General features: G+C 40.3%; 1 protein-coding gene across 1 annotated transcript; it reads right to left on the bottom strand.

Moving 5' to 3' along the window:
* Nucleotides 1-988: 988 nt before the first annotated feature.
* Nucleotides 989-25,540, bottom strand: CXADR (CXADR Ig-like cell adhesion molecule). Its single transcript, XM_066208539.1, is given in 10 exon segments — nucleotides 989-5,364; nucleotides 5,733-5,871; nucleotides 6,153-6,275; nucleotides 7,275-7,430; nucleotides 7,799-8,003; nucleotides 8,681-8,850; nucleotides 24,863-24,937; nucleotides 24,940-25,244; nucleotides 25,246-25,409; nucleotides 25,412-25,540. Coding segments are annotated over 10 exon segments (1,734 nt in total). The 3' UTR covers nucleotides 989-5,096.
* Nucleotides 25,541-26,109: the final 569 nt, after the last annotated feature.

Genomic DNA, 26,109 nt, shown 5'->3' with positions numbered 1-26,109 from the left:
AGGCATGCAAGAGCCATCTGTGACAAAACTGCCACCCTAAGTTAAACCCTTCCATCCTTTCCCAAGTCTTGACATGAATGTTAAAAAGAGTGTAAGAAAGGATTCTTAGAACTCTATAAATAGAGACAAATCTGAACTTCCATTTTTTATTAGGTTTCCTTTGTTATTTAAGTATGAGTCTTAGTTTGAAATTAAAAAAAAGAAAAAAATCCTGGAGGTTTATCCACCAGTACTCCATTTAGCTTCACATGCTTGTGCACACATGTATTGGGTTTTTTTTATATACACACAAAAAAGTGACTGGAACATCTGGCCTGGCCCAGAACACAATATATGAAGATAGGCATGCATTATAACATATGAACATGCATACATTATGAGCAAAAGTAAGCTAATTATGCCTCAAATGATACAAATTGAATACATGCCAGTAGTGCAAATAGAGCCCATGCCAGACTTTGGATCTCCACCCGAGATGACACTGGAGAAATCACATGAATCTCAGGTAAAATTATAAGTACAATAATCAGTTGGTTTGCAAGGCCAAGTGGTGCAGAGTACCCTGAATCAGCTTCATCAAAATTGAAAGAGATGCAAATTAACACATTAACAATAAAAACCTGGAGCACTTTATCAACATACTTTGAGTGCTATCAACCTGCTTGTTTGAACTTTAAAAGACAAAGATTAATGAGTTTCAGGAGTTTTTGGTTCTACCTAAAATAAAGAGGGATGAAATCTAATCTAAAGTTCCTTTCCAGCCTTATGTTTCAGAATAACTATATCTACAATTAAAAAACCCTACCTAAAAGTACATCTTTTAAAACATCTAAATCTTTACTTGCCTTGGAAGGGGGGGAAAAAGCAATAAATAAAATTATTCATGCCAGCATGGTATACACAGCCATATTTATTAGTTCACTTCCAATTACATAAAGAAAAAGCTGAAGCCATATACAAGTGCTGCTTTAAAATAAAGACAGACTACTGTTTTCTCCAACAGTTTTATTTCAAAAAAGTACACAAGTCTGTCATGGAACTACAGCATTTTTAAGTTCTGGATTTTGTTTTTTTACAAATTCACTCACAATACCTGTATTTTAAAATACCATTCCCCCAAAAGTGTGAATATAAAACCTCATACTGAAATTCATATTAATGTTCAAAGTCCATGCTTTGTGCATGAGAAGTGTAACATAACATCACATTTTAGATCCCAGGAAGTTGTTTATTGCTCTGATTTCAGCTGAGCTATATCTCAGTGCTAGGGGACTATTCAACAAAGGGCCCCAAAAAGCACCTATCAAGTGTATAAAACAAGGTTTAAGTGACACAAATAGCATAATATCTTTAGACTGGAACCAAGACCTAGAGTAATCCAGAATATATACACTGCTCAGAACAGAACTAAAAGCTTGTCATGGAAACCAGTAATATACAATATTCAGCATTACAGAAAAGCTTGCAATTCAGAAGTCTTACTTGCACTATTAAACAGGAAGCATACATCTAATATGAATGAGACTATCAAGAGCTGAGAAAGACGTATGCGTTGTACATTTCTTTCAAAAGTCATGTTTCACCCCTCCAACAAGGCATTTCTGTGCACCACACAGTTTTGGAAGAAGTATTTGTTTTTAGGGAGGGAAGTTTCACACAAGTATCTTTAAATACCCACTGCAGAAAGTTGATGAAAACTCTTGTAATGTATGGACAAGTGTAACGTAACCTCTACAGTATTACAAGTCTAACACTTTATTCACACCATGCTAAAATCCAGGGGTTTCTTTCTATATATAGTAGTCCTCAACAGGCAATTTTACAGTCATGACATTAACTAGAGGTTTCTTGAGCTCACTTAAGAGTATTTACACAATGGTAACACCCTCCCTCCCTGCCCCCCTTAAAAAAAAAAAAAACAAAAGACATTAAAAATGCCACCTCCTAACTGGTACAACAGCTGCCATTACTTCCTAAAAGCGTTCTGTCAGCAGAGCTCTCTGTTACATTGGACACCTCACATGTTTAACCAGTTCATCTCCCACACAGCTAGAAATTATTGTTAAAATATAGTAGCTGCTTTTGAGAATCATAATCCAGTGTAAGTGAATCATCGAGTGACAAAAGAAATAATTTATAGTAGCAGTATTATGTTTTCATAGTAGTGCTGCATCCACCCAAAAAAGGCATGATGATAGCAACTTGAGGCAGAGTTTACCCCAAGTCAGAGGTTCTATATTTCAGATAAGGACTGTGTCAGATTTAGTTTCTTTCATTTTTCCATGCAATTACATAAATAGAAAGACACTGTCAAGGCTGCTAAGCCTAACAGCCAGGCTCTGAGGGCACATCAGGCTGTCCTTCTGCCTATTTATTATTCTGCACAAGCTGACAGAGCATCAAGCATGTGTAAACTCTGCTCCATGTGCTTTACTGAGACAAGTTTCTGAGTTTGTGTCCTAGGGCTTACCTGACTATAAGTCACAGGGTCTCAGGCCAAACCAAAAACAAACCAAAACAAACAAAAAATTAATTTATAAGAAACTCAAACTACCAAAAAACACACAGGTCCACAGACGGCTTAGAACCAAATTTAGTAGGTTTGCTGCCTGGTTCCTTAGGTTTATATCTCTCTCTCAGTCTGTGATTCAGTTTAGTCTTGCACTCAACTTGTATTTGTAGTAACTATACCCTTTTCATTAAGAAAGGCCTTAGTTTCAAGGTAAACAATCAGTGTATGATTAACACCTTGGAAGTCTCTTCTAACGCAATAATTGGATGCAAAAAGATGTCTCCTCATCTACAGTTCTTCAGAAGCTATGTTTGGCACATTTACTAAACCTATTATTTACCACATAAATAAAAGTCAATCATCCCTCTCATTGGTACAACAACTGAAGAGCTTTCAGGAACACAAACACTTAACTCCTTCAATTACTAATTATGATTTAAGTGACATTTTGAAATACAGAACAATACAGAGAGAGACATTGAAGTTCACATCCAAAAATAGGCATGAAGAGGTATAAATAGTACATAAGAATCAAGAAATCATATCACAGTGTCATATTTTAAGAACTGTACCATCTAAGCACCTGTTTATACAGTATGTTTAGGCACCAGAAATTTCATAAAAACTGAAGTTACAATCAGGCAAAGTTTATTGACAAGGCACACATGAAAGATAAAAAATCTGATCTCTAACAGCATCAGTTTACAATCTAAAAAAGTCCCAAATGTGTAAAACTAATTCTATATTACTTAATAGCCATTCAAGTTTCTAAATTCAGTATGAAGGGTATGTTAAAATCATGAAATTGTTTGGGTTGTAAGGAGCTTAAAGATGACCTTGTACCAACCACTGCCACGGGCAGGGGAATTTCTTTACATTAATAGCGCCAGCCAAAAATTGTGCACCTATTTACAGATAGGACAAGCATTTCGTAGTAAGCCAAAGAATTCATCACAGATCTATAGGCAGCTACAGATAAGCAGATACTAAACCTAGAAGTCTGGGGTAATGTTGTTTTCTCTCACTCTCAAACACAAATAATCCCAACATCTTTCAACAGGCTATTCAGATATCTCCTTCATCAACATCAATGCACATACTATAATGCATTTACAGTTTTCCAAAATACCTTGCAGTTCAACATTTCTAGCTAGAGTAAGCTAAAAGAACTCTCCCCACCGTGCTCCCCAGCACAAGATAAAGAAGGTAGAAAACAGGAAAGAAAAAAGAATTCAGATACAAACTACTGAGTTTTAGATGGAGCTTTTGCAGGTATATGGCAACAGTCATTAGAAGCTACCAGAAGTCCTTAAATACACGCGAAAGTAAGACAAGGAATTGTTGTGTTTCTCCAGTATTGCTTTAAGTTTGCAAAATTAGGAAGAAGCGTTTTCAATCTCACAACATGAGATTTATATCAACAATTCTGGGTAATTTTTTCCTCTCAGCTACATGAAACTCTTGCTCTCTACAGTCTGAACATTGGTTCAGAATATTTAGGGCTGTTAAAGAGGCAAGAAAAAACAAACTTTGATTTCCTTGAAATTCATAGAGCCAGACAGCATCTTGAACAAGGACTGACTACTGCCTAGGTGCATATGAGAAAAGTTGTTTCTACAGTGGTTAGAGCAAGAGGACAGCCATCAAATACCAGTTACTTAACAGGTTTCATCAAGTCCTCGTGAAGCTTCTAGGAAATCACTTTGGAAAAAAACCTAAGAGCACTGCCTTAGTATCTAACCAGGGATTGGAAAATGCAAGGTAAAATTAACTTTCAAGATACATTAATTCATTCTTAGTGTGACAGTAACAGTTGGTCCTAGGTTTTAGAGCTTAGAGACCTCTACCAACAACCTGATAGGACCATTTGCATCAGATAACGTAAGTATTAAGTTATCTGACAGGACCAGAACTAGTTACTGTAGAAAAAATTGTGCTTCAAAGAACTTGCAAGGTTTCCTGTCACACTTCCACTCACTGCCATTTTAAATTCAGAATGGATTAATAAAATTCATTGAACCAATCAAATAACTGTCTGCCCCTGCAATAAGAGCTCAAGTACTCCAAACAAACATCACCAGGTTAAATAACCACATAAATACTCAATTTGAACAGAATTCAAAGTAATCCCTGGTATTTCATCCCCCTGCAACTATACCAGACAGTGGCCAAGTTAAAATATTTCTGTTATTCCACAACAAAATAAAGTCTCAGGAACTCTGAGAAACTTCATGGTCTACACATGAAATGCTTTTGTTACCTCTCACCTGTGTCTCACTGTTACACATTCAGAACTGTACATTAGCTGACAGTGTCAGAGCCTCCTCAGCAACCTACCAGAGGTCTAAATACCTTCAGTGTCTGATATTTATTTGTGAACTTCAATGCTTTTAGCAAATAGTTCAACCGTCATATACAATTAAGTTTAAAATTAAATTTAAGAGTTGGTGGCTTTTCAAACGAACTTGTACATTTTCTTAAAGGAAAATTTCATGCCAGTGTTTAAATGAGGGATGGAACACAGTAGTTTTCTCTAATACTTACAATGAACACTTTAAAAAACATCTTTTAAATTAATAATATTTTATACTATCGACCCATCTTTGCTTTGTGCTGGAATCATCACAGGAACAGCTCCCATTCTACTCAAATTAGGTGCAGCTACCTTTGAAGGTGCAAAGGCTGGATTTTGAGCAGGAGTACGTTCAAAGTCTTCACTTGGGACTTGGCTGTATGGAGTTTTGGTATATGCTTCCATGTTGGAGGGAGACATTGAGCCCAGGGAAGAACGATTGCTGCCGATGTAGCTGCGAGCTGTAGAACTGCGACTCTTTGGAGGTGGAACATCTTCTCTGAAATGAACAAAAACCAAAAAAAAGTCAGTTGTAGCACAAGAGTACAGTCACCATTACTTTAAAACAAATATTCAGTTTGTTTTTTCTATATTCTAATGCAGTAGTCAAAAATATATCTTATATACCCTTATATCTTCCTTTAAAGTAACAAAACCCTCCCCAAACCCTCAATATTCATAGCCCCTAAAATGTTTGCTGAACTTGGACAAACCACAAAAAGTTCTCTGACAAGCCATTAGTGTGTTATAATAAGCTTTCCAGATTAAGACAGAAATCTCAACTGTTAAGTAACTTATTTGCAGAAATACACATTTAAAAGTTAATCTTCCAATAATACTGCTCAGAAACTAGAGACACGCTGTTACCTGATATCATGATGTACTTCTTTCTCGTATTTCTTCTCTCGGTGCTTCTTACAGAAACAGAAGATGATAGAACACAGTACAGAGAGACCCAGCAGAGTTCCTATAATAGCTCCAACAATGATAGCAGCTGTATTTACGGCTGGAATAGACAAATAACAGTACTGTTTGCTAGAAGTCAAAGTTGTAAGACCTTTCTTTTAACATTAAGCCCAGTATGTTTCACATGAGGCAGGTCAATAACACATCACTGAATCAGAGGAGGAGTGCTCAATCACCGGCATTTAAAACAGTACGACTTGAAGTGGCATCCCCAAGTTACATAACAGCATTGGGGGTTTTAACCTTTTAGGAGTTGAGAGAAAAAGACTGTTCAGTGTTAATACAAGAGCACGCTGTGACTGTTGCACAGCAAACACTTACGAGGGGTGACATTCAGCTCAACAGAACATTCATCCGTGCCAACTCTGTTTGAGGCCACACAGTTGTATCTACCAGAATACTCTTGAGAGGCGTTTTTCAGAAGAAGTTCCCCTGTATTTTTATCTACAAACAATAGAAGGTAGAGGCTGACCATTTTCCTAAATATAATTACATATTTAACATCACAAAATTATTTAACCAGCATATACTTGAAATCTTAACTTAAAAATGCTATTCAAAAAACATCCAGATTAAAACAGTTCTATCGTGCTGTAGAATGCTTTGTTTGTAAAAGTCTTACCCAATTAGAAATGTATTCCACAGCATTTGACTTGCTCTATCTGCTGAACAAGTTAGGTAGGTACTGTCTAGATTCTTCAGAACACACTCAAGTGTCCCCAAAACTACATTCACAAGCCCAAAGCTAACATGACTTTAGTGAGTTACAAGTCACTCTTGCACAATTTCCCACTCATTCTTGTCCAGAACTTATATTGCCAATTGCTCTTTTTGTTACCACAAGCCAAATTTGGGATGTGGAGAAAGAGTTTAGTAGCCTAAACTCTTGAGTGTACAGAGAAGGACATTAATGATCAACTGATTCACTGTCAAAACAAGAAGTAAGAGACATCAAATAGGAGACCAGGAGTCAAGTTCAAAATTAAGAACAGTATTAGGTTCTTCCTTTTACTGATTTTTAGGGATCTGTGTCTTAAGATATTACATATTCTAATGGAAGCAGAAGCTTACAAAAAATTGAGATTTTTTTGCTTGTTTTAAATCAAATTGAAGCCACTTCTGAATTCCCTACTGTTCACTTAAGCACAAAAACAAAACCATCAGCAAACAGGAGAACTGACAACATTTGGGCACAGGTGAACATACTGCAGCCTAATGGTAAGAATCTCAACTTGAAGCTTGAAACATTTCCAAGCATGAATTAAAAACCAGAATCAACTCCAGCTTGTTTCAAAGTCAGTTTTGTTAGAGGGCAGAAGTGACATTTAATCTTGACTCCTCTACAGTACTACCAACCCCCAGATGCTTACAAGTCAGGATAAGCCAAAATACTATTGCAATCTTTTTAAGTATTTCAGAGTAATAAATGAAGTTTGACAGTACTCAGCACGGAAGTGGCAGGAAGATTCTGTGTGCCAGATACTCTCCTCCAGTCGTAAGACAAAAGTGGGGATCCTTCTTGTGACACACATTTCAAGGTAATGTCCTTTCCGATCTCCTGTGATCCTTCAATGGAACATTTAGTCCGTGCTGGCTTTACTGATAAACAAAACGTCACTGAATTAATAACAGTCACAACCAAAATGTTTGCTACTTGTATTCTAGCAGCCAGTCTGTTTTGTGAAAGAAAGTTTGTGCCACAAACCATTTCAACACACAGAAAGATTCTTCTGTGAAACACAATTCAAGTGCAGAACTTCTAAAAATGCTTGTTATTCTAAGTATCATTTCCCTTCATTTCCCAGAACATAGAATTATGCCCATCCCTCCCAAGGCCTCAATGATGACCATAATCACTACAGATTCAGCACAACACTGCCCAACTGTTTCATTTCAGACACTGAAGATAGGGTGAAATAAGCACATAAAAAACATCACTGAAAATTTAGGAAAAGAGATTATCTTACCAAGTACAGTCAACTGTATTTTTTGGCTTTGAACTCCAGGAGCCTTCTTCACTTTGCACTGATATGTACCAGTGTCTGCTGCCTTTAAATTCAGGATATCCAACGAACCATCACCAGACTTAGGATCAAGATTACTAAACTGCATTCGCCTAGTCGTAGCAGCATAATATTGATCATAAACCCTGTCTACAGAATACATAATTATCTACAAAAAAAAAAAGAAATACGATTCAGAAGTCCACTTAGTGTGCAAACAATTAAAATAGTCTATTTGAATTCTCAGGTTTCTTTCTATAGCTTCAACCCCAGTAATAAAACAGAGTTAAATATATCCATCTTTGAAATGAATATCACCACACTCAGCATTATAGTGAATACTCCAACCAAACACCTGACCAAGTACCAATATATCAGCATTGACTTCTGACTGAAAGCAAACTGTTTAGAATTGCTCCAAATTAATTCTGCAAAACCTGCCTACTAATATGAATCATCTTACTTATAAGGCTTTCAAAGACAGGAAAGCATTAATAATTAAAAGAGTTAATATATTTAAAATTAAGTCCTCATGAATATGTTTTTAATAAGAAAGATAATGCAGGAAACAAAAGCAAAGTCTGCTTTTTGGAACTGAATTGTTTTTAATTTGGAAGTTCTTCATTAGAAGGCAAGTTTATAGTGAAAAATGTATTGACATTTCATCCTTAATCTGGTATTTCAAAACTTTCACTAGATTTCATGTGACTGTTGCTTCAAAGCAATTTAAGATCACAAGCATCCCAACCCGAAAAAGTGGAAGTTTAAAAAGTCAGTAACAAAACTCAGACATTGACCTACTCAAACAAGTGAATTACCAATGTGCAAAAAGAAGTCTCTACTTACTATTAGTTCCCTCTTTTGATTATCTGCTGGTATCAATACCCACTCAATATCTAGTGGGCCTTCATCTTCTTCCGAGAGCTCAAAAGTACATGGCAATGTAACTTTCTCTCCTTGTGCTTTTTCAAACATTGACTGGTCAGCTGAAGTTATAGTTAGGCTTCTTGTCAGACCTATAAAAATATATTTTTATGTTTTGAAAACAAGTCACAGCAGTTGTTCACTCTAAGTGCTCATGCTTTCTCCCTGCATAGAAATCACACTATCAGTCAGACTTGTCACTGCTGAAGAGAGCCTGTGCAAACCCTCCACCCAGCATAGTGCAAAGTCCCATGCTGCTCATTTGGAATTACATCCAACAGGCAGCTACACCTTTCAAGCCATACTTTTTTTCTTTTTTTTTTCTTCCCCCCACAGTTCACGTCCCACACAAATCTAAGCTACGCATTTTCAGCATCAGGTTTTCAAGTCACTATATAATCACCTTACCATTACTTCCTCACTGTAAATTGAAAGTATAGAACAGCAATGAAGTCCATGCCAGGACAGACAAAATTCTTGACAATCCTGGGTTGGAAGTAAGTTACTTTTACTTAAAAGTACGAAACAGCAATGTAAAATGAAAATATGGAACAGCAATGAAGCCTGTCAGGATAGAATTCTTGGGAAGTCCTAAGTTGGAAGTAAGTTAATTTGCTTTGAGTTATAAGGGCTCCTCTATCTACAGGGAGACAGAGGACAAATTAATGTTTTCCAAAAATCTTAATGAGTTTTTTGGATTTGTTTGTCTTTTCTGCTTGCCTTAGTCTTCTAAAAAGGCTGTGCAATCCTTATCTGAATGCCTCTAGGCAAACATGCTTCCAAACAACAAATTTTCCTCAATTCAACCCTGGCAAAGAGTCCATATAGTGACACAAAAAGAGCTACTCAAAAGGCCTGAAGCAAGATTCCCCCTATTTCACCACAAACACAGGCTTCTCTTATATCAAGTGTACAGGCTTGCACATCACAGCCAGGATGTGGAAAGCATACCCTCTGCTCATGATGGAAACAGGTTTGGCACTGTTACATCCGCTGTTTTGTCCACCTTGCTGGAAACCAAGCTCAGATTTTCAGTCATTTTATGTGTGCAGGTTGCTAGATGGGACACATAGATGTGACCACAGCCACGAGAGCTGCAAGGCTACCAGGAGAGTGGACAGTGTGAGGAAGACAGATGTCCTTGTGTCTTTTACAGATGTAAAGTAACAGCCTCAGATGAAAAAGTTTTAAATCATTTTACACAGTGCAAGTTAGAACTTTTATACAAGTTCTAACTTGCACTTCTCCATATAGTAGAGCTCTCTGCAGAAGATCATCGAATATGGTGTGTTGGAAGGGACCCAACAGATAATCTTCTGCTTTATTAAAGTTTTCCTCTCTAGCAAGTCTTTGCATTCTCTTCCTGATGACAAAATAATGGGTTCCTTAACAGCTATTTTTAAAAAATCCTTTAGAAAGAGGAATCACTTAACATACTAAATTCCAAGACTACAGCCTGCAAGAAAAGGCCTTCACAATAGCTGATTACTAACAAAATAGGGAAGATAATTAAGTTTCCTACCATTCATGGTATTACTTTTCATGACATTACCTTCAGTCTGGGAGAAGAGGGAAGGAAAACAAAAAAAGAAATATCGACCAAAAAAACACACATCAACTCTCAGGAAAGAGATTTACATGCAATGTCTCTTACCAACCATGTACACCTTTTCACAGACAACTTTAACAGGTTTGCACCACCTCTTTTCTGACCACAGTAAACAGATCTGAACAATTAATTCTCTGCTACTAGGTTGAATTAATACTGTTCCCTAAATAACAGTGGTCTCCATGAGTACCAGTTGACTTGTCACAATCCTATCCCCTCATAAAGGATCCTTTCAGATTTCCAAACTAGCCATTCTAAACCTCTGAATAGGCAAAGACAATACTACTACTTCTTCTGTTTTTTTTCCTGTTTTAGATTTAAAGAACATTCATGTTTCCATAACACACAGTCACATTTACATTATTAATGTAAATTCCTGAACTGTTTTCTCAGTGACTTCCATACTCTTCTGTTTCCCTTTCCCTCATGGCCTTACAGATTAGGAAACTGTAATACAATATTCTCAAAGGTAATCCCAAATTGCATTTCTGCATCTTCAGCGTTATTATATTAAACGAAAGGGATGTGAACTCAAGTACAGTTTAAGTGACTGATAATGAAATACTTTATGATGCTACTTCCTTAAAAGCCTCAAATCCGTGGCCTAGGAAATTAGAAGCCTTCATTCTGAACTAAGTCACTGAAGCAGAGCTGCTGCTCTGTGGCAGCACCTCCAGTCACAGTCACTTTGCCATCTGAAGCTCCACGACAAAGGACCACAGCACACACATTTGCTTCTCCCACCTCACAAGAGAACCTACTGAGAATTTCACAAACGGGACAAAAATTCATGTAAGAGCAACACTCTGCTTTTTCACAGCAGATAGTGGGTAATAGAATTATACCCTAAGAATGCTACAACACATCCTTACTACTAAAAAGTATCCACCCCTCTATTTTCAGTTGATACCTGCTGAAACACAACATGGCCAAAACAAACTGGACAGATGAGTATCCCTATGTTGATTTTTTTTGACTACTTTTCTAAACAAAATGGGACTTGTAAGATCAATGTTTTCTTTCTCTCCCTCTTCAGCGGTTACTTGTTCATCTCTTTGACTATTTCAAACAAATATAAAAGCAGAAATAACAGTCCACTACAACCAGAAGTCCCCCCAAGTACTCATTTGTACTGACATAGCTAAGAAGCATTAGACTCTTCAACCACCTCTTGCCTCTTCATTGCCAGACAATTCATGTAAGTGTAACTTCAAAGTGGACATTACACAGTTTCATGGCAGAACACTGAGAAAGTGGCAACTGGGAAGAAAAATTCTGTTAAAAGCTGGAAGTACTACATTTCAAAGACACACTCCTAGGAAACGAGACTCCAGTCATCCCACCTACCACTCACTGCCTGGCAGCTTGGTCCAAGTGCTCTAAAAGCCAGAAATAGCAAACATGTCAGTTTCTACTACAGCACTCTTTTCTCTGATCCAAACATACAAATCAACATAGTAACCATACGCCAAATAAAAGTAGAATGCAACAGCCTGAAGAGCCTTGCCCAAAATAGAAGATTGTCATAAAAATCTTTTTAAAGTTTTCATTTTTAATACTTTTGAAGTCCAAGTAGTATTTTCATGCACAATGACTGCATGCAAACGTATCAATGAAAGCTAAAGCACACAATCCTCAGGGTAACACCCAACAATCATTCCTGCACGGGAAGCTTCCACCACACACCGGCTGCTAAGAGAGGTACTCAAACATTAGTCTGAGCCTTCTAATTATCAGCTTTTCCATTAATCTCAATTCCTTTCTTACTGCACATCTCACAACACCTCTTTTTCATTATACTAGTGTTCCATGGTCTTTTTCTTACACTAAGGCTGCAAACACAAAGCTTTTTCCACTTTTTTTTTATCCTATGTCAACACTAGCATGCAGAAGCAGCAAGCATCTCAATTAAGGTACATGTCAGAGCTAGCTGGGCTTGGACTGAGCATTAGCAACACAAGGGAGGGGCAAGTTATACTAGTTGGAGATCCCTTCTGCAGGGAAGACACACATCTGCTGCCAGATATTCTGGAGAAGGAGGCTTGGCCAGATTCAACATGTCAGAGATTGTCAAGGGTCCTCCGACCCTTATTACCATCACCACTAGTGCCTTTTTCTTTTATTTTTTGTTCTTTTCCCACTTAATTATTTATTACCTGCTATTAACAGAGACCTGGGGGAAATCAAGTGTGACTAGAAAACTCCAGGGGCAAAGGAGGACATGGGATCCCAGGTGACACTCTTCTTGCTCTTTTCCTCTGAGGGGAAAAGGCTTGTGGAGACACATCCTTCAAGTGAAGAACTCACTACAGGACTGGCACTGCAAGGAGCACTCTTAACTTTTATAGCCACAAGTACCCCTGAGAAACAAGGGCTGCCAAGTTAGAGATGGGATCCACCAGAGGAAGTGGGTTATGAACAACCTCATCAGAGCTGGTGACTGTAAATGAGAGACCTCCCAGGGAATGTTAATTGAACTTTGCAGTCAGGGAGGGAAAAGAGACTGAGCTATGGGAAGTACAGGGGCCAGGCTGGCTGAAGGAAGAAAGACCCTGGTGAAGATAAAGCATGTTAAAAGGGTAACCACCTACAGCACCTGCACACAGACCTGACACCAGAGTGAGGCGTGTGGGACAGTTTGCATGACTGGCACTTTGTCATGAATGGACACAAGCTTTTTAACAAAGCCAGGAAGTGAAGAACAGCAGGACACCTACCCTCTACCTGCAGGAGCAGCTGGAACACAAAAAGCTGTTCTACAGGACAGACAACAGGCTGGCTAAGAGCTTGTGGGGCAGGATTAAAGGAAAGGACGGTATGGACAACATCACAGTCAAAGTTTGTTACATATCACCTGATTGGGGTAAAAAAAATGATGAAAACTGTTTCAGCAGTTCCAGAAAGTTTCTAAAAATGACAGAGACTGGTTACTATTTCACCTCTGTGACATCTGCTAGAAGAGTAACACAGCAGGAGACAGAATCTAAGAGGTTTCTGAAAGATATCAGGAAAAAACAGCATGAAATGAGTCAAACCCCACTTGATACTTTATTGAAATTGCTTTCAAGGACAACCCCTAAGAACTTGCCAGGGATGGGATCAACAGCAGCCTTGACCATGAAACAGTGAAGTTTAAAATCCGCAGAGGAGGAAGGCAAATCCAGCATACACCCTGCACTTCATATGCGCAGACTGACTTACCCAGTAGCTGGAGTTCTGTGGGATCCAGTTCTAAAAAGCAAAAAAGCTCAAGAAAACTGGAGGGGGGGGGGGCTGTATTTAAGGCCAATTACTAACCACAGGAGGAGTACATCCCAAAACCCAGCAAAATGAACAGATCAATCAGCAGCTTGGCCTAAGGAGGAAGAACCAAGAACAGCCTACCAGGGGAAGAATACACAAACATTGCCCAGGCATGCAGCACCCCGCCAGGGAAGTCAAAACACAACCAAAGCTGAAAGAAGCATGGAACTCCAGTGCCACATGAAAACCTTCTACTATTACATGAGCAATAAAGAATCAGAGAGAAAAATAGGACAGGTATGGGCTGATACAGAGAAGACCAAAGTACTCAGTGTTGATGCTGTTTGGAGCAGAAGGTTGGATGTGACCTCAGTCACGTCCAACACAAACAATTCTGCAACTGCATTAAAGATCTACATGAAGCCAACGCACACAGTGACAAGATGACATTTTCTCCATTTTCTCTAAGATTTACCCCTTCAGTTTCCACTCAAATCAGGGAGATTCTATTTATTTCATTCTCCTAGTATACTCCTCAAAACATGAGTGGATCCACTGCAGTATTCAACTGCTAGTGCATGATAGGCAGACATTTTTATCACAAGCTGAAGAAAGGTTTGTACTTGTTTTGGTTAGCATGGTTTAATGGATAAAATTTCAGACCCTTTTCAGACATCTTTTCTGTTTTAGACACAGATAAGTGACTCAAATCGTTTATCCCACTTATTCAAATATGCTTAACATTAAAATATCTAATTTCTAACTACAGCAAATAAATCACTGCAAAATGTAGAGTCAGAAGGACACAAAGAACTCTCAAGAAAACCCCCGAAAGTCAACTTTGAAGTGCACCTGACCCAAATGACTATATATCGTTTTAAAAGTATTCTGCAAGGAGAACATGTGCCATATTCAGCTGTGACAAACAAAAGAATTAATATTTGTGACTGGATGAGAAGAGACAAGCACCTTTCCCTTGATGAAGAATAATAATTATTACCCCTTACAAAAGTTTGTATTAGAAGAAGAGATAAATACGCTATTTGGATTCTGAACATTCAGATTTAAGTTTCTTAAGGTGGAATAAAGTACTCTTTTTATGGGGAACTGACCCTAAAGAGCATTGCAAACTATATCTGTATGATTGAATAAGTTTTTCATATGATTTCTGAAGGGGTGCAAACCTGGAAACAATCTTTAGAAAAACTCTTTCCTTCTGAATATCTGAACTTACCTTTAAGTATCACTCAAGTAGAATGGAGTTTAGCAAACTACATTATTATTAAGAATAATCTAGGGAAAATTAAATACTTAATGGAATCTGATAAAAGCTGTTTTCTAGTATTGAAGAATCTTCAAAACAGAAAGCAGACAAAAAATTGAAATGGAGCAAAGCTTTCTTCATTCCAATACAGACATAAGCAGAGCTGTGATATATACTAATAAATAACAGAAAGCAAAGTATTAGATTAAAGCAAAGTATTAAATTACTTGGGCATTTAATATTTTCTTATTTAATCGGGACACATGGAAATTCTGCACTGCTGGCTTACACAAATGTAAGTGTGCATCTAAATTTGGCATGACTGTTTCTGGCACCAGATAGGGCAGTGCCACAGAAGGGTTATGTAACCTGGCAGACACAGTCCCTCCCTAGATGAGGAACAGGACAGTTTCTCCATAGAGTAAGAGTTCTGAGATGCTGCTGTACTTAGTGTGAGCCACCTGCAACTGCATCTTCAGAGTACTTTACTGCCAGGCTTTCCAAAACCAGTCTTGTTTGCCAACACACAACCTGACTGCAAATAAGCAGAGGCTCTGACTATATAAGTGCTTTTTTCACAGAATGTGTCCTTAAGTAGCAAGTAATGACCACAACCAGAAATGCACATTAGTGCTTTGAGAGCCACAAGCTATAAAATTCACTTTTGAGACACTTCAGTTTAGACCTTTTTTTCAAATGCAGATTAGACCTGTACCTGTGATCAAATCTTTTCAACAGGCAGATATCAGTCTCAAAAACTACCTCCCCAACATTTCCATTTTACTTCTGTATATGCCTCTTCTCGACAGTTCATCTCCTGCTTTTCTCAGCTAGCTGTAATGACTTTACAGAACAAAGTTGCCCAACTCTTCCCTTTCCCACCTTTACTAGGACAGAAGTTCTACAACACCTTATTTCGTTCGCACCTGCACTTCTGAACTCAGGCCCTGTAGGAATGAGTCAAGTTTACACCTTTAGCAAGCAGGGAGTATGTAAGGAGGAAGGTACACACAGAGGAGTGCCTGGCTGAGGAGATTTCCTGGTGTTTACTGGCACAATCTAATACAAACACAAGTCTCCCACAACCAGCCCCCATCTCACAATCATGCCCTGCCTCCTCACAATACCAAACACCAGCATCCTCAGCAGCCAAAGGGACTGCCTGCAAGGCAGGGTCCTGCTGATCAAGTAACTGGATGAAAAGCTGCCTTCACAAAGGAATAAAGGGAAACAAATATTTGGCATTACTTATTTCAGTGGTTTTTGCAGCACCCAGAAGCTGAGACACATCAGCACAGCTGAGGTGGCCACAAAGCTGCAGTTATGCTGTTTTGCCACAGTTCATCACAAGTGAAAAACAAAACCACAGCCTAAATTTATCAGTGAGACCCCTCCTCAAATGGTTAAAAAAAAAAAAAAAAGGCTTAAAAAAAGAAGATTCAGATTTGGATTCTCAGTTTCTGCATCTACCCAGCACAGTTACAGCTTTCAGAAGCTTGGGCCCAAAACACTATGAAGCTTTGCTGAATCTAATTCTTCATATGTCAAACTCTACAACACAAAGTCCCTAACACTATCCTTTAACTTAGTAAACATTAAAGGAACAATGTCAATAAAACGGAAGTTTAATAGAAGGATAAAAAATATTAATAATAGTCTTCCCTTTAGAAAGCAAATCCAATAGACTTGGGATTTCTGATGTGAGAATGAAACTCAAAAATGTTTCATTACAGATTCCAAAACACATTATTAGCTCCATACACATCCTATTAATTTAGCCAGGTATCTAGGTATCAAAGAATACTCAGGCTTCACAGCAACTTCAACAGAGGTAAAACAAGCAAGAGATGAATGACACAAACTATCAAGCAATTGGTCAGGAACTAACAAAATAGGTAGGTAATAATGCAGCAGTAAATAAAACAAGAGAAGCAAAAGTCACAGAGCATTACTGCATCTGAATCCATGTATCTAAAGAGGTTTGGTTTTAGTACATTCTAATTTTAGAACTCCACAAAGAATTCAGTTTTAAGGATAAAGCCATGCTGATAAAGGCAAATCACAAAGCTTTTCCTGACAAAGAAAGTACTGTCCTACTAATATCAAGTGTTAAACAGTTACTGTTTAACATGCTCCACAGACCACATTTTTTCCATGCTTCACACCCTAAGTGTTGTTATCATACAATGCAGTGATACAAACTTCAGAGATAAGCACAGCTCACTGTAGTGGTAAAAACACCCCAAAAAAATTTAGCAAAAGGGACAAGCCTACTTAAACCTAACATTTCCAGGGCTAGTGACATTAATGTACCAAGTACTCTTCTACTTAAACCTCAAAAAGGCCCAATGCAAAAAGGTTAGAGAGAAGATAGACTAGTGTAGAAAGACAAGTTTTTAAGTCCACTAGGCAGAACACTGGTTAATCCTCAAAGACAGTAAAATGAAGACAAAAGACGTTCACGCCTGCATTTCAGACCTCCCAGGTCAGTGCTCTCTAAACGAGAGTCACAGATCTTAGTGAAACTCTCCTACTGTGCAGAAAAGATACAGATTATGGAGCCAGAGAAAGTAAACACAGCCCAGGAATAAAAGCACTTACCTAGGAGAGACTTGGCTCCACAGTGTCTCCTCCTTCCTAGTTCATTTAGTCCCAGACTAAACAAAAACCGTTCAGGAAACTAAATCCACACAGCAATTTTTGTAGAAAAGAACTAGAGTTTTACACATTTTATGTTAGTAGGGGTGAGATTTTAAAAACCTCTCTTGCACATTTCATCTCAGCTACCTCACCAATAGCTCAAAGACGCTGAGTGACCAAACACCCAGTTTTCAGAACACTTTTCCACAGACGGTGCAGATAAAATACTTACATACGTGAAATAAGTTTTTGCCATAAGCTACAACAAGAAGGTTGATTAAACAGCAGGACTGTTTAAAAAATCCCCCAACATATAAGAATAAACCTGGGAAACTTCTACCACCTGGACAGTCAACTCTGCTGCTGGGTCTCAAAACAGTGGGCTTGTATTTCCAGATTTTACTTCTTCTGAACAGGGTGGGAGAAAAGCACCACTTTTCTGAGGCACATTTACTGAATCCACAAATCCTCTGTCAAATCACATAAGTTAAAAAAAAAAAAAAAAAGACAGGAAACTGACTACACACACTTCTTCAAAGACATTAAAAAAAATCTCTTTCAGCCTGGATGTCTTCAGAGAGCATTTAATTAATAAATAGCTCCAATTCATGTAGTGTAGTATACCCCTGCCCCCATTTAAAAGGTACTGCACAACTAAGCTACAAGTTACAGACTCTCCCAATCTAAGAAAAAATTCTTAACTTTAAGGCTCATATAAACAAAACTACCAATAACCCCACCTCTGCAAACACACAGCATGAACTCGATTTCACTCCCCACCACAATTCACTGAGATCAGCTGAAACAGTTATACAGTTATGAAAACGTAAAAATCACAAGTTAAAACTTTTTTTTTTTTTTTTAAATTAACCCACAACTTTGTTTTATCCTCAACACACCCTTTGCCTTTACATTCTCTCCAACATCCCTTTCCTTTCACAACTGTCCTTGTGCTCCTTACTTGTTCAGCACATTCTTGGAGCTTTTGGGTTGCTAAACCCAAAGTCTCCAGCTCCGTATCCTAGCAACTGCTGGCTGATGACCTTCCTGAGAGGGACGTGCTTATCAAGTGGAGAGAGAGGGGGCATTCAGATCTCCTTACTGAAGGGAGGGATAAGCTTTCGGGAGGCAACCGAAAGGGGGAGGGGATAGTGTAACACAAACTGGGATTAAGATTCGTTTTAAGCAGAGCAGTAGTGTTCAGCCCAGTATCTACAGAAGATCACAAGGAGTTCCAAGTTTCCCGTAGTATCAGCTGGGTGGGCTTTGGCAGCAGCTGCATGAGGCTGCTCAAGCCAGGGGAGAGGGAATCCAATGCCACCGCTGGAAGGGGCAACAACCACAGCAGACACGAAGCTACACACCAGATGTGACTGCATCACATCTGTAATGGGGGCAGGTGCAATGGGACACGTCAGACTGCACTTCAGGGCCTTTAAGGAACCATCTAGAAACAGCACTGAGAGGTGTAAAATGAAATGAAGGCCAACCACTACAACCACTGTGTTCAGTAAACACAGAAGAAGATCAGAACTGAAATTCTGGCATGGCTTATACAAAATTCTGTCCCTCCTCTACCAAATCGACACCAACTGCACAGGTTGTTTTGCCTGTAGCTCTGCAAGTCACTTTCCCATTACAGATGGATACTGGAGGCTTACACAGTCACTAAGCAATCAAGCCACATGATTCGATCTTTTTCCTGCCAATTTGATGGCATTTAAAAGGGAGCTGAATGAAGCAGCTCGCTGGCAGTGTGAATGCATTGGGCACATCTGTCAGTCAATGCATTAGGGAGTTAACTATGATCCAACACTTAACTGAGCAGCCATATTATTTTCACTTGAGTAAAGGGGCTTGGGCTCTTCCGAGCTACTGAACCAGCAATGCTTTTTTACCAGTACATGCAAGTTTTGCATTAAGATTGACAACTATTTGATTCAGTAGCACAGAGTTGATTTTGGGCTCTTTTCTTGTTGCTGTTTTGTTGGGGTTTTTTGAAATATAAATGTGAAGCATCACAATGACAGAGAAAAACGTCTTGTCTGCCTGCTCTTGTTTCCCTTCCTGCCCCACTCCCACCATGTAACAGACAGAAAGGAGTAAGCTCAAAGAATTAGAATATCCGCCCTAATTAGCCACAAGGTTACCTAATAATTTAAAAATTTAAGACGACTTTAAATATATATATCTTTACATATACAGGTTAATTTTTACATGTCTTAAACAACTGAGATTAAATATTCCTTGTAGTTTGTACTGTTAATGCATCAAAAAACAAAGAACTGAAGATGCCGGATAAGTGAATACAGGAAACTTCCTCATTCAAACTAATCCTGCACAAGTTCAAACCACTGAGAACGTATCAAATCCTCATCCTTCCCTCCAACATACCAAATAGTTCTTGTTGACAAATAATTTTTCAGCGTACTAAGCATATAGGCTTTAGCTGTAGGGCATGAAAAACAAATCTCTTAAAAAAATGTAGCAGCAAGTGCAATTACAAAAATTGCAACTATCAAGTACCTCCATGCTTCTTGACAGCAGCTAAAGGACATCAGCAGTGAATGGCTCCAGTGTAAAACAAATAAAGCTCCAGTTCTTGCCTCTTTATCACATTTTGAACACATGACACAGTAAGTGGGTGACATTTAAATAAATTAATAAATAAATAACAGCAATAATATATTCCACCCATGTGCATTTGAGGTCCCAGCTGACACCTCCTTGCTATAATTCAGACTTGAACTCATTGATACAGATTAGGAAAAGGCAGAAAACTGACCTCACAGTTATAAAAATTTATTCTTTTTATAACTTTTAAACTCCCTGAACTAGGTCACTATGGAGCCAGATGAATGCCAGTTACAACTTCAAATGAGATGCAAAAATAATCTTTGAGGGGACATCTAGACATCTGACTGATTGCCTGATTTAGCCATGTAGTCTTACTCTTCCAACTAAGCTCTCTCCAGGCCGAGGTTTTACAGATATTTCCCTACTTCGGGAAAATACTGATCAAACTGAACAAGCTTTCCTCCTAATGCTCTTCTGCCATCCTTCCTGTCACTCATTCCTGCCCTGTACCAGGACAAATTGGTGGCAAAACACTTTCTTGTTTCAAATCATGCGATTTAACCAGCTAAAAAATTAAGGTTTTCAGCAACTGAGACCTATTTACAACTGCAGCAAAGGAAAGCACCACCGAGGATGCAGGGGCCGCTTATATTGCAGCTGCTACTGATACAGGTTTACACAGAACTGTGACTTCCCTGCTACTTACTCCTGTGGCAACTGGCTGAAGAGACTTTTCTCTGAGCCATCCCCTGAAAGGCGCAAAGAAGTGAAAGAGGAAATCCCTAAAAAGTGAAGGGGAAAAAGAAATAAACAGGAAAAAAAAGAAGAAAGTGACTAAGTTGTTGTAGTGGAGGGGGTGGGGACACATACATTCTTCCATGCCCATGTGCCACACAGTTGTTAAAATTTCTCCAAATTTAGATACTGTGTGAAACATTTAAAAAGTTTCAAGAAATCAACCAGAAGTTGCAACAAGACCAAAAACGATCCCTGTCATTACAAGGTTATGAAAGCATGCAAGCAACAATTGATTAAATTGGAAGTGGAAGTATGTCAAAACAATACTGGCCCAAAAAACAAGCTCCCTACAAATCTCTGCAGGCACTGTGGCAAAGGAGTTTTAATATACTCCAATACTGAGACAGATTTAAAAATATTCAAGATTACTTTCTTGAAGTGTGAATGGAATCAGTAGAAAGCATAGGTGTGCTCATATAAAAACATGAGTGCATGTATTTTTTGTAAAGCAGCAATAGAAGCTAGACCAGCCATTCAGGAGGGGTGGTTTCATCAGTCTGTAAAGTGGGCTTGGCTGTGGAAGAGGCAAGAACTGAGAGTGAAGACAGAGGCAGCTGAAGTTTGATGCAACACAGGGGGGCAGTCAGAGGAGACCGAAGTGACAAGCTAAAATAATCTCTGCAGCAGCATTCTCAACGTGTAAAATACCTTCTGGGAAACACAGATTAGCCAAGCCAAAATCACTGATTCAAATGTCATGGTCGATGTCACAGCAGGTGACTAAGAGTTGATTAAGTAATTTCTGGTTAAAGACTTTCATACTTCTTAAGACTCCAAGATCCAGGGAAAGAGTCCCAAATTTCAGGTAACTTCTCACATCAGTGGACACTTTAGAAGAACTTGAACCCTACATCTTGTTACAATTACTGCTAGCAGATTAAGTGTACCAGGTTTAGCAATTAAAAGACTGGGATAGGAATGATCATTAAACTTCTGTGGTAATCACACTTTATAATTTAAGCTTCTGCAAGATCCTATTGCATGCATAAAAACATGAACAGGATTAAGTTCCTTATTATACTTATTTGGCAAAGTGTATTAACCACCAAATGCTGACTTACCATGCCATGCATGACTTCCCTACTCCTGCAAGCACAATATTGGAATTACTTTTGCAAGTTTAACAGCAGGGCAATAACCACAGCTTTTCCTAAGAGTTTACCAGAACGTGATTTTATTTAAAACTTGCAGTTCTATTAATAAAGCATGACACACTGCAGAATTTCAACAGAGTACAAAATTACCAATTATATTACCATTGCAAACAAAAAACCAAAATGCATATAAAACCCACTATGAGAGCAGCAAGAAAAGATACCACTAGAGACTAAAGAACTTCCTGCCCAATTATTTACCTTAATACTCTACTCAAACTCATCCTCAGTTAGGGCATTTATATACACAGCATTGCTGTTTTGTAAAATCTTCCTTCAAAGGTTAAATGGGTCACTGTGCATGTAGCATCTTTTTTTAGCACCTATCTTTGTACAGGTATAATCTGGCTATGTTAACATTTCAGTTATTGAAAATCTGTGTTCTGACGTTGCACATTTTCAGAAGTTTAAAAGCTATAAATTATTATCGTATTTGTTTAATCAGGATCACAAGTTCAGCACCCATCGTTATTCTTAGTCACCTAAAACCCTACACAAATTGGAATTTGCACCAAACGAAATGAGATTATTTCCCCAACACTGTTTAAGCAGGGAGGCAGGGTTACACCACATCATGTCATGATCACGGAACACAGCTGGGTGAGGAAGGAAGTGGGGATGTTCAGAGTGACAGTGTTTCTCTTGCCACCTCACTCTCCTGCGTGACAGAGTCCAGCTTTCCTGGGGACTGCTGAGCATCTCCCCGCCCATGGGAAGTGGCAAACGAATTCTTTCTTTTGCTTTGCTTGCATGCAGGGATTTTGCTTTCCCCATTAAATCTTCATCTCCACCCACACGTTTTCTCACGTTTTATCCTTCCACTTCTCTCCCTCATCTGAGCACAAGGCGAACAAGTGACCATGTAGGTGGTCCTTAGTTTGTTACTAAGGTTAAACCACAACCACCACAAATTCGAGTAACTTCAGCACCTAGGCAATCCTTCACTGACAACAGCTTTCACTCAACCGCACAAAAAATAGCGTCCTCTAAGTTTGGTCCATATGGAGAACAGCAACTAACTGACATCTGTTCCTTCAGTGAAGGAAGTAATATCTATCTGCAACACAGTAACTCAGCCTGATGGGAAAAAACACAAGCTAGCTCAGAGGACATATCAACTCCTATGATACACAGGTTATTCAATTATTTCCTTCAGTGGTCTGTGAAATACATGTTTTAGTGTACAGTCATTCAAATAACTGTACAAAAGAGTTATGTGTGTTTTTATTAGGAGTATTTCTTTATATACAAATTCACCCAATTTCACACTGTGGTCTGAAGACACCTGTATCCTCCAGCAGAACTAAAGTGTAAAATTCTGTTCTGGGTTGAACAGAAGTTTACACTTTATATCATATTTCCTCATATATTAATTATTCCTATTTTTATATAATCATAGCCATTGATAATCTAGCAGTGCAAATGCAGTACATATAATTCTACTCACCACAAGTTCTTCTCACAGTTTTTGTTACATTAAGTGTTGCAATACAAATCGTGATGGCTAACCTTGCCAACTAAATACTAGTAACTCACAGTTTTTGCATCTACCTTGTTTCTATCTCTGCTTCAGGAAACACATTTAATGCAGAACTACCTATTCCCTTTCATTCAGGAGATCAGAGTTCACCATTCCATTACAGACACAGAATTTTGATCGCATGAGTAATTTCCCAAAACAGCAGTGACTTCAACACAGGCATTAACATTTCAATAGGAAATAAAACCTGACCTCCTGACACAACTGATGCACATTTTACTATGAACCTGGACCTCCATAGGTGTTTTGTCACCTTTCACAGTTTCACATAAGTTTGGGTCAACTTTAGTGAAAACTTACTTTTATTTTAGAGATATGTTTAGGAAACACCGATATGGCAGCCAAGTTCATTACAGGAACCTAACAACATCTAGTATTTGAGATGAAAAACATCTGCCTGCTTTTTAGTAGCCCAGGCACGTTTGATTTGGTATGTGTGGGTTCTGGGTATGGCTGATTGCTTTTTTTGTTTGAGACTATCTACTCCTTTGTTTTCTTTCATCACGAAAAACAAATGCGTTTAGGTCCCTCCAATTCAACTCCTTTCCTCCCACCCTCAAATCCCCTCACGTTTCCTCCGCAGGGCTCAGTCGTGGCCATCGGGTCTGGACAACCGGGTTCCGAGGGCTCTGCGGGAGCCACCCGGCCCCTTCCACCCCCGAAAAGCAGAGCCAGCCTGGATGCTGGAGGTGCTACACACGCAGGCAGGGTTGGGGTTTGATTTTTTTTTTTTCCCCCTTTCCACGTCGGTTTTCCCTGTCTCCGCCGACCGGTCGGGAGACACCGGGCGGGCACGGCGGCACAGCGGCCGCGGTGGGGACTGCCCGGGAGGGCGGCGGGGGAAGGGGAGGGGGAGGCGACACATAAAGCTCGGCAGCCGCGCTGAGGGCGAACAAAGCCCAGGTCGGCCCCGCCGCCAGCGCCCGCCCGGGCACCGCGCCCCGGACTGAGGGCAGGCAGGGCAGAGGGGCTGGCGGGGACGGGGAAATGCACGGGAGACAGAGCCCCGCACATGGCCGGGACGCGCACACACACTCCCACAGTCCCCCCCACACACACACACAGGGCGGAGACCCCCCACGCCCACACACACGGCGGGGACCCCACACACGCACGGGCAGAGGCGCGGAGCACCCCAGCCCGGGGGCGAACACCGGGAGGGCAGCAGCCCCCTCACCCCCAGCCCCACAGATCCGCCGCACCCCGCCCTCCCCTCTCCCTCCTTTCCTTCCCTCTCCCTCCCCGTCGGTCCCGTCCCGTCTCTTCCACCTGCGCCCACCTGCGGAGCAGAGCAGCACGAGGGACACCCCAAGCAGCAGCAGAAGCGGCGGCGGCTCCATGGCGCGGCGGGCACCGGCTTCGGCTCCGGCTCCGTGCCCGGGCTGCACCCCGCGCACCGCCCAGCAGGTGAATCAGCCCGGCCCGGCCCCGTCACTTCCGGCCGCTCCCGCCCCGCCGCGCCCCCGGCCACGGCTCCGCAGCGCCCGCCCCGCCCGCGGCACCTGCGCCCGCCGCCGCCGCCGCCGCCCCGGGGCCGCCCGCAACGCGTGCCCGCCGCGCCGCCAGGGCTGGCCCGCGATCCCCGCGCTCCGCCCGCCGCTGCCCCGACTACCCCGACTGCTCGCCCGGCCCGCAGCCTGCACGGGGCGGCGCGGGGGCCCGAAACGCGCCGTGCGAGCGGCGGGAGGCTGCCCGCCGTAGCCGGAGGGATGCCCGGGGTGCGGCGGGCAGGGCTCCGCTCCCGACGGGAGCGCCTGTCCCTTGCGATTACTGCGAGCGCCGAGCGGACTTGTCTTGGTCCCCATAGCAACGCGGCTTCGGTGCCTTGTGCGCTCCCGGTGCAGCGCACACGTCTTGCCAGTGAAAGATCTGGAATTGCGGAAAACTAGCTCAGGAGACAAAAGGGAGACGAGAGCGTGTGCAAAAGGGCACAGATCAGACTTTGGTTCTGTAGCATGGTGTCCAAAATAGTCCTCGCCGGTTCCAGAAAAACCCGGTTCGTGCTTCACGTGAAGCAAAACCATCAGAACGTTTATCAGAAGACAAAATGCACTTGATGGTGTTTATTTTCCATTAATTTATTGCTGTGCGTGTGTTACAACGGACTGCAATAGCAAAGCTGTTTGACATAAATGTGCTTCTGACACTTGTAAAGGGATAAGTAGTGTTGGTACCATGCCCTTTGTTATGTCCACAGCCCTGCCTCTATTGGGAAAATGTCGCCATGACCAAATATTTACATAAAAGCTGTGCAATCTAGATTTGCATTCCAAACAAATTTTGAAAGTCTTACCGTTCGTTATTTTTCTGTGATGCCCATAATAAATAAAGTTCCAATTCATTTTTATATGATTATGTTCCGTATGTATGAGGTGAGAGTTTAAAAACCAAATTTTTCTGCCCTTGTCAAAAGCATTGGATTAAGTGGGTATCATACGGGGTTTGTTTCAGATGCACTTAGCTAAAAAGGAGGTGCTACACCTTTCATGCAGTAAAGGGTTTCTGGTGCTGAAATCGGCAGTCTCC

The sequence above is a fragment of the Chamaea fasciata genome, unplaced genomic scaffold, assembly GCF_029207755.1.
Source record: "Chamaea fasciata isolate MVZ Bird 193981 ecotype frontalis unplaced genomic scaffold, bChaFas1.0.hap1 SCAF_2, whole genome shotgun sequence".
Taxonomy (NCBI): Eukaryota; Metazoa; Chordata; class Aves; order Passeriformes; family Sylviidae; genus Chamaea; species Chamaea fasciata.
Note: the sequence above shows the minus strand (reverse complement) of the source record. Positions and strands in the feature narration are given on the sequence as shown.